Source organism: Entelurus aequoreus, linkage group LG03 (assembly GCF_033978785.1).
Source record: "Entelurus aequoreus isolate RoL-2023_Sb linkage group LG03, RoL_Eaeq_v1.1, whole genome shotgun sequence".
Classification (NCBI taxonomy): Eukaryota; Metazoa; Chordata; class Actinopteri; order Syngnathiformes; family Syngnathidae; genus Entelurus; species Entelurus aequoreus.
The window spans coordinates 12,059,098-12,069,716 of NC_084733.1; the positions used below are offsets into that span (position 1 = coordinate 12,059,098).

At 33.1% G+C, this 10,619-nt stretch overlaps 1 protein-coding gene across 1 annotated transcript in view; it reads left to right on the forward strand.

Annotated features, from left to right (window-relative positions):
- Positions 1-699: 699 nt before the first annotated feature.
- gsc (goosecoid) overlaps positions 700-10,619 on the forward strand; it is a 15,735-nt gene continuing 5,815 nt past the window's right edge. Inside the window, exons 1-2 of the mRNA XM_062040393.1 lie at positions 700-1,172; positions 3,479-3,732. Of these exons, the coding sequence (XP_061896377.1) occupies positions 851-1,172; positions 3,479-3,732 (576 nt within the window). The 5' untranslated portion in view covers positions 700-850. The remainder of the gene's footprint in view (positions 1,173-3,478; positions 3,733-10,619) is intronic.

The window sequence follows — 10,619 nt, forward strand, 5'->3', positions numbered from 1 at the left end:
TGTTGTGCATTGTTTGCTATATATAGATGATATAAAAAATGCAATATTTACTTATCTTTATTAAATGGTAAAAGTAAAACATGTGTATAAACCTGTGTGTGTGTGTGTGTGTGTGTGTGTGTGTGTGTGTGTGTGTGTGTGTGTGTGTGTGTGTTGTGTGCTGTGTATAAATGATACAAAATATTTACTTATCTTTATTAAATGGTAAAAGTAAAATAAAGTAAAACGTGTGTGTGTGTGCGTGTTGTTTGCTATGTATGAATGATATAAAATATGAAATATTTACTTATCTTTATTAAATGGTAAAAGTAAAATAAAGTAAAACGTGTGTGTGTGTGTGTTGTTTGCTGTGTATGAATGATATAAAATATGAAATATTTACTTATCTTTATTAAATGGTAAAAGTAAAATAAAGTAAAACGTGTGTGTGTGCGTGTGCGTGTGTGTTTGCTATATATAAATGATATAAATGATATGAAATATTTACAGTTGAGATAACAGATCAAGTTAGGTGTGGCTGACAGACTGCAAACCCTGCGGGTTATCTTAATTGACTTAATTGCGAATACACACACACGCACGCACGCACGCACACAAAAGTGTGTGTGCCAGACAAACAGCAGCGCCGCTCCTGGTGACGTCATCAGCCTATAAAAGCCGCCCTGCTCGGGGCTGGTCCACTTGAGTCCACATCGAAGACCAAGTAGCGTGAAGTCGCCATGACGACCTTGTAGTTCTTCTCACTTTCTGTTCGGCTTTTTTGAATTCTTTTTTTTTTTTTTACTCCTTGACGTCACACCCCCCTTTTTGTTGTTGTTGTTGTTGTTGTTGCTGCTGCCGGTAAATCGTGATGCCCGCCGGGATGTTCAGCATCGACAGAATCTTGTCCGGACGGCCGAGCAGCTGCAAGGAGCCGCTGCTGTTGCACCGGAGCGGCCCGGTGGTGCTGCCCGCTAACGACGCCGTCTACGCCGCCGACTACAACGGACTGTACGCGGCCACCTGCGGCGGGCCCTCCCTGGCGGGAGTCCCGTCCATGAGCGGGAGCAGGCTGGGCTACAACGGCTTTTACTACGGACACATGCACGTCCAGGGCGCCGCCGGACTGCCGGCTTGCTGCGGCGCCGTGCACGGCCTGGGCCCGCAGCAGTGTCCGTGCATGCCGCCCGCAGGTAACACCTCTTCTTATTACACTTTCACATTCAAATCATCCGGAGCACGATGATGATTAATTGATTACGCAATCCCAAAATGTTCACTTTTTTTTTTTTTTTGTAGAATTCCACATTTTCCTCACCAGTTTATAAGAAAGAAATGAATGCAACATTCGTACAAATTCTCACTGATTAGAAGCAAACATGAAAACTTTTGTGCTGGTCGCAAAATTCCAAGCTCTTTTCGAGAAATGTCACATTTTACAAGTACAATAATAAATCTTGTATTCTACATTTCTCAATCATTTCAAAACTTATTTTGAAACATCCCCCAAATTCCCGTTTTGCGTCCCAAATTACGTTATTGCATTTTCTCACTTTCCTGTACACTATTTGCTTTTACACACTATGTTTTAGTTTGATAGCCAAGAAAATATATGGTATCCAGGGTGTTTTGGATTGTTCTGCACATTTCAAAATAAAACTACTTTATAAAAACATTTGAAATCCCAACAGTACTAAATAACGTTTTAAAATCCAACTAACAAAAACATTTCAAAATTACAAATATAGTGAATAAAACATTTGAAATTACAAATATACTAAATAAAATATTTCATAATACAACTACTATACTAACTATAACATTTCAAAATACAACTAATAAATACAAGTATTTAAAAATACAAATATAATAGATTAACATTTCAAAATACAACTACTATACTAAATGAAAACATTTCAAAATACAACTATACTAAATTAAAACATGCTTAAAACTACTTCATAAAAACATTTGAAATCACAACTATACTAAATAACGTTTCAAAATACAATTAACAAAAACATTAAAATTACAACTATAGTGAGTAAAACATTTGAAATGACATATATACTAACTAAAATATTTCATAGTACAACTACTATACTAACTAAAACATTTTAAAATACAACTGATAAATACAAGTATTTCAAAATACAAATATACTAAATGAAAACATTTAAAAATACGACTATACTAAACATTTCAAAATACAACTATACTAAATGACAACATTTCAAAATAAAATAAAAACATTTAAATATACAAATATACTAAAAACATTTAAAATGACAACTATTCTAAATTTTAAAAAATGATAGTACAACTAAAAACATTTCCAGACACAACTATACTAAATACAAACATTTACATTTGTACCGAATATAACATTAACAACTACAATTATACTAACTAAAACATTTGTCTAATAATAAAAACATTTCAAAATAAAGCTATATTAAATAAAAGCACTTCAAAATTAAAGTTATACTAGATAAAAAATATTTAAAATAACAACTATACTAAATAAAACATTTTAAATTACAACTATTCTATATAAAAAGAAAACTAAAATATTTCCAAATACAACTATACTAAATACAAATATTTCCAAATACAGCTATACTAAATAACAATTAAAATACCTATACTGAATAAAAACATGTTAAAATACAACTATAGTCAATAAAAATATTTGAAAATACAACTATACTTAATAAAACCTTTACAAATTAAACTCCTAAATAAAATAAAAAACATTTCCAAATACTACTATACGAAATAAAATATGTCCAACTGTATTATAAATAAATATATTTCAAAATACAAAGACTATTAACAGCAAAAGTGGGGGGGAAAGCACAAAGGATACTGGACTATATAATACTAATTGTATTATTAACAGTAAAACACTCAAATAATAAAAACATTTTGTTCCACTTTGTAATAATTTCAGATGAGTGTAATATTTCAACTACGAACTTTATTTTCAGCTGGTTGTAAAAAAAAAAATCTTACACAGTTGTGATGCAAAAACTAAACATAAAACACCAAAAAATTAAGTATGTAATAATACAAAGAAAAACGTATGAAAGTTATTCGATTGAAGTAAAAAAAACATTTGAATACATTATAGCTGTTTCTTAAATAAGGAAAACGTCAAATCAAAATGGGAGAGCCATGGCGTATTTGAATTATTTGTACGCGAAGAAATACACAAATTTATTATCAGGACAAACTTGTTAACGAAAAAAATACACGTCATCTTGAAATTTAAAAATTATATTATCTGATATTGTTATTTTCCAGTGATCTTCCAGACTTATTGATACTAAAATAATTCATATTGCTTTGCAGAACGAAACGAAATATTTGTTTAAAAATCCAAATAAATGTTTGGTTGGATTTGAAGGCCACTAAAAAGTCACTTAGCGGCCTTCAGACTAGCCTAATAATAATAATAATAATACTAATAATAATGTGTACATACCTCATCACGCAGGCTACGAGGGTTCGGTGCTGGTGTCCCCGGTACCGCAGCAGCTGATGTCCTACGTCAACATGAGCAGTTTGTCCCGCAGCGAACTGCAGCTTCTCAACCAGCTGCACTGTCGCAGGAAGCGGCGACACAGGACCATCTTCACCGACGAGCAGCTGGAGGCCCTGGAGGGGCTCTTCCAGGAGACCAAGTACCCGGATGTCGGAACCCGCGAGCAGCTCGCCCGCAAGGTGCACCTCCGGGAGGAGAAGGTCGAGGTCAGAATAAACCCTCACAATTATTATATTTCATATCTTTCAAAAACTAAAAAATAATCAATATTTCCATGTTTCATTAAAAAAAAAAATACAGAGTCGTACACATTTATTTATTTAATTTAGCAAATTTAACGAATAAATAATACGTTCAATTACCATCTACCCATCCATTTACTACCGCTTGTCCCTTTTGGGGTTGCTGGAGCCTATCTCAGCTGCATTCGGGCGAAAGGCGGGGTACACCCTGGACAAGTCGCCACCTCATCACAGGGCCAAATAATATTTTTTTAATGTAAAATAAATAATAAAAGTATTTGACATGCAAATAAAACCAAATAAATCGATAAAATAAAAATGAAAAACTTTTTTTTTTTTAATTAAATCGTGTGGTACTCAATGATTTTATACGTAGGCGACGTACACATTTGAATTAATCGGTCAGACGTCCTGAGAAAGTGAACTTCACACTTTTTAGATTATATTTCCTCAAAAATGGAATTGTTAAATTAATTAAATAGTGATTAATAATGTGTACATTAAATCAAATGTACATATACATTTCCTATAGGTCAGGGGTCGGCATCCCAAAATGTTGAAGGAGCCATATTGGACCAAAAATACAAAAAAAAAATCTGTCTGGAGCCGCAAAAAATTAAAAGCCATATTACATACAGATAGTGTGTCATGAGATATAAATTGAATTAAGAGGACTTAAAGGAAACTAAATGAGCTCAAATATAGCTACAAATGAGGCGTAATGATGCTATATGTACATATAGCTAGCCTAAATAGCATGTTAGCATCGATTAGCTTGCAGTCATGCAGTGACTAAATATGCCTGATTAGCACTCCACACAAGTCAATAACATCAACAAAACTCACCTTTGTGTATTCACGCACAACGTTAAAAGTGTGGTGGACACAATGAGACAGAAAAAGAAGTGGCATAAAACACGTCCTAGAAAGTCGGAGAAAGTTATACACTAACGGTGAGTTCAAGGACCGCCAAAATTAGTAGGACAAAACGGCGCTCGCCAAATACTCGAATCAGTGAAGCATGTTTAATATAAACAGTGTGCTTTATAACAATTAGGGAGGTTTGCGTCATGTTTGTCCTCCTACAGAAACCATATTGAAACAAAAAATATATTTATACTTTTTCCATTTTTCATACATTTTTGAAAAAGCTCCAGAGAGCCACTAGGGCGGCGCTAAAGAGTCGCGGGTTGCCGACCCCTGCTATAGGTTAATCGATTAGAGTCATTAGACGTCCTGAGAAAGTGTACGTTCACACTTTTTAGATTAGATTTCCTCAAAATTTGAATTGTTAAATTAATTAAATAGTGATTAATAATAAGTGTACATGAAATCAAATGTACATATTTAAAGTGTTAAATAAAACATGTGCTCTATAGGTGGGTTGCAATCACGTGACCTAGAGGCACATCCGGGAACTTCTGGATTTCAGGCGATCCATTAGGCTACTGATTGTTTACCTGAATCTGTGCAGATTTAATCTTATTTTGAAAGGTTTAGTGGCAAATATAAAAGCGATCATTAATTTTTTTATTTTATTTTAATAGGATGTAGCGGATTTTTACACTTTTAAGATTTTTTTTTTTTAAAGATTAAATAAACATGACACAAAAAACATTCAATGGACGTATCATGAGAGAGTAAATGTTTACACTTTGTATATTATATATCCTCCAAATTAAATCGTGTGTACTTAATGATTTTATACATAGGTGACGTACAAATATATTTCAATTAATCGATTAGACATCCTGAGAAAGTGAACGTTAACACCTTTTAGATTATATTTCCTCAAAATTGAATGAAATTGGGATACATAATGGGTGTAAATGAAATCAAATGTACATATTTAAAGTGTACCCTGTTAAATAAAACATTTGCTATAGGTTAATCGATTAGACGTCCTGAGAAAGTGAACGTTCACACTTTTTAGATTATATTTCCTCAAAAATTGAATTGTTAAATGAATTAAATAGTGATTAATATCATATGATCTAATGTATATATTTAAAGTGTTAAATAAAACATGTGCCATAGGTGGGTTGCAATCACGTGACCGATAGGCACATCCGGAAACTTCTGGATTTTAGGCGATCCATTAGGCTACTGTTTGTTTACCTGAATCCGTGCAGATTTAATCTTATTTTGAAAGGTTTAGAGGCGAATATAAAAGCGATCATGAATTTTTATTTATTTATTTATTATTTTGATAGGATGGAGTGGATTTTTACACTCTTAAGAAATATTTATTTTTTAAAAGATTAAATAAACATGAGGCACATCCGGGAACTTCTGGATTTCAGGCGATCCGTTAGTCTAGTGTTTGTTTACCTGCATCAGTGCAGATGTAATCTTATTTTGAAAGTTTTAGAGGCAAATATAAAAGTGATCATGAATTATTATTATTTTTTAAATAGGATGGAGTGGATTTTTACACTCTTAAGAAATATTATTTTTAAAGATTTAATAAAAATAACACAAAAAAACATTCAATGGACGTATCATGAGAGAGTAAATGTTTACACTTTTTATATTATATTTCCCCCAAATTAAATCGTGTGTACTTAATGATTTTATACACAGGTGACGTACAAATATATTTGAATTAATCGATTAGACATCCTGAGAAAGTGAACGTTAACACTTTTTAGATTATATTTCCTCAAAACTGAATGAAATCGTGATTAATAATAGGTGTAAATGAAATCAAATGTACATATTTAAAGTGTACCCTGTTAAATAAAACATTAAACTTAAACAAGTTGAAAAACTTACTCGGGTGATACCATTTAGTGGTCAATTGTACGGAATATGTACTGTACTGTGCAATCTACTAATAAAAGTTTCAATCATTCAATCAATCAATGCTATAGGTTAATCGATTAGACGTCCTGAGGAAGTGAACATTCACACTTTTTAGATTATATTTCCTCAAAAATTGAATTGTTAAATGAATTAAATAGTGATCAATAATAGGTGTACATGAAATCAAATGTACATACAAAGTGTTAAATAAAACTGTGCTATAGGTGGGTTGCAATCACGTGACCTAGAAGCCCATCCGAGAACTTCTGGATTTCAGGCGATCCGTTAGTCTGCTGTTTGTTTACTTTAATCCGTGCATATTTAATCTTATTTTGAAAGGTTTAGAGGTAAATATAAAAGCGATCATGATTTTATTTTATTTTTTAAATAGGATGGAGTGGATTTTTACACTCTTAAGAAATATATATATTTTTAAAGATTAAATAAACATGAAAAAAATAACATTCCATGGACGTATCATGAGAGAGTAAATGTTTACACTTTTTAGATTATTTTTCCTCAAAATTGAATGAAATAGTGATTAATAATAGGTGTTACAGAAATCAAATGTACATATTTAAAGTGTTAAATAAAACATTTGCTATAGGTGGGTTGCAATCACGTGACCTAGAGGCACATCCGGACACTTCTGGGTTTCGGGCGATGGTCTAAGCCAGTGGTGCCCAACCAACGGTCCGGGGACCGGTACCGGTCCGTGACGCCTTTGCTACCGGGCCGCCGAGAAACATTAAATCATTTATAAAAGACTGCATTTTCTCCGACTTAACTTTGGCCTGTCCCACTAGACCAGGGGTGTCTAACTTGTTTTCATTGAGGGCCACACCGCAGTCATGGCTGCCATGAGAGGGCCGCTTGTAACAGTAAATAATTAATGAATTTGCCTATGAATTTAAATATTTTTTTAAAACATTTCTTACGTAACAAGTAAAAAAAAATCTGTGGATTTGACCACTGTTTTTTACAGAAAAAAATTCAGACTTTTACTGTAAAATATAGTGTTTTTTTTATGATTTTAGATAGATAGATAGATAGATAGATAGGTAGGTCTTTATTGTCATTGCACAAGTACAACGAAACTTTGTTTTCAGCACAAACCCGTTCAAGATTAGACAAACAAACCGTGTACAGGGTTACAGAACAGGAACGCTGATGGGTCGCCACAAGGCGCCCCGTAAAAGATGGGAAAAAGGTAAAACGCTGGGGAGGGAGGAGTAAAAAAATACAATCTAGACTGGGCTCCTAAGGGGGCCCAGTCTGGAGTGACAAAAAACCTCCATAGCAAAGCACATATACATATTACAACGTACATCTCAAGATATCTAGCAACAGAGGGAAGGGAGTGCGAGGTCACGATGGTAGGCCGCAGCTCTCAGGCGCTGACCATCCATTCATCACCCCTATGGGATTTGCGTCGAGGGCGCAAAAAAATAAAACAAATTAAATAAAATAAATAAATTTAATTTAATTTAATTTAATTTTTTTTTTTTTTAAATATTTTTACAATAGAAATACAGTACCGCTGTTTAATTTTATTTTGGCAACTCAGCTGCCAGTTTTTTACCATAATTAAATGTGGTACCATAAAACAATCAACCATGGATTTTACAGTAAAAGAAAAAAACTGACAGCTCAGTCGACGGAATTTTACTGTAAAAAAAAACAAACATTGGTCGTTTTTTTTTCAACTTACAGTAATATGTTGTAAAAAAAAAACTCTCTAAAATTTACAGTAAAATCTATTGGTCATTTTTATAGTGTACACTTTGATGGATAACTTGCTTCAAAATCACAAGTTAAGCAGATATTTAAGTATTTATTTGGATTTTCACCAACAAAGTTAGATAATGTAACATTTGTTGCAATATTGGACACATTTTTTCCCCCTGTCAAACTAGAAAAAAAAACCTAATACCTTTAGTAAGAATTTAAAGAAAGAAAATATAAGGTATTTTACTGACACATTATTTCCAGGCTTTTGCGGGCCATATAGAATGACGTGGAGGGCCAGATCTGGCCCGCGGGCCTTGAGTTTGACACCTGTGCACAAGACACACCAATGAGTTTTCAATAAAACTCCTCATAGGAAGTCGCCATTTGTTATAACTTTGCGACATGATACAATGCACATTAATGAACATATCGAATATAAACGTGGCAGATTGTAGCCAAAGGCTGATTTCCATCTGCATCTCATTGCAAAAAAGCGAGCCCAGGGCTCCCACTAATTCAGCGTTATAGTGAGTTGTATTTTTCATGCACTTAATTTTGCTTTATTTATCTGGCTCAAGTGGAAAGCCGGTCCCTAAAAACAATGCCTACATTAAACCAGTCTGTGGCGCAAAATAGGTTGGGGACCACTGGTCTAAACCCCATTAGGCTACTGTTTGTTTACCTGAATCCGTGCAGATTTAAGCTTAATTTGAAAGGTTTAAAAAGAAAATATAAAAGCAATCATGGAAAAAAAAATTTTTTTTAAATAGGATGGAGTGGATTTTTACATTCTTAAGAAATATATATATATTTAAAATATTTAAATAATTTGTCCTCACCAAGAGGTTACTGCTACCTCACTTCACTTGACAGTTGACACTCAAGGTATTTAGAGAAGAAAAGATCATGTACACTGCAAAAACTGAAATCTAAGTAAGAATACATATCTCAAATAAGGGTGATATTTGCTTATTTTCTGTCTGATAAAATAATTCTTCTCACTTAGCAGATTTTATGTTAGAGTGTTTTACTTGTTTTAAGGGTTTTGGTCCTAAATGATCTCAGTAAGATATCACAGCTTGTTGCTGAGATTTGATGACCTATATTGAGTAGAACATGCTTGAAACTAGAATATCAAAACTGTGTCATCAACACTCACAAGTATAAAACTACTTTTTTAAAGTAATCATTTCTTATTTCAAGCATGAAAAAAAAAAATCATGACTTTGACACAATTGTGTCTGATAATTAAAACGGATGACAGCCAAATGGACTTTGCTGTTTTATTTTCAATGAAACAATAGAAAATACGTACTCATATAGTAGTACAGTCGGCACAGTACAGCAAAATGACAGTTAATATTTAAATATTTAACATGTGACATTTCAAACGATTTTGAACAGAAATAGTTCATTCACATGAATTCTTCAAAATTACAATTAAACATTTTTTGGCCGGGGGCTGTATATATGCGCACTAATTGACTGAAAGAGCACGCACTTGGTGCGATGATGTCATGTTATCGATGGAAAAATGCATTTTTAGACAACATGATTTGCCTGAGCGGCTAGTCGAGCCCGAGAGTAACAAGCGGTTGCCTTGTTGCCTTTCCATTAAGAACAATAAATTAGTTTTTAGTATAAGTTTGCTGGTTTCAAGAAATGTAATGCCTAGTGCATAATCATTATGTCAAGATAATGGCACTAGCATTTACTTAATTTAGGAATATTTTTCAACATATTGAGCAAAAAGGTCTTTTTTTTTCCAAGAAAAGTGCACTTGTTATTAGTGAGAATATACTTATTTTAAGGTATTTTTGGGTTCATTGACGTTAGCTAATTTTACTTGTTTTGGAAAGTCTTGACAAGCCAAATTTTCTTGTTCTATTGGCAGATAATTTTGCTTAGTTCAAATAAAATACCCCTAATTTTTGTATTTTTTGTTTTTGTTTTTGAACAGTGACTTTTTGCAGTGTATTTACATCTGAGGGGTCCACATATTAAGCATTGATCCGTAAAAGAAAAAGTTGGACTTATTGGTGCATAGCTAAGGAACATATTTGATTGACATAACAAGTGCGGTGCTGCTGTGATTGTGACGCTAATAAGAAAAAAGATACGTTTGTTTGCAGTTGATTTCCTGCTACAAATATTAGTCTCATCTACAATTCATGTCTGCAGTTGTTTTTATGCTGTGAAGTTCATATTTAGTTCCTATAGTTAGCTGTTTATGTCTCTGTTGTTCAGCACAAATATTTGCTAGCAATATCAAGATTCAGTATACGCTGTTGAGCCTACGAGATTTATTCATCTAG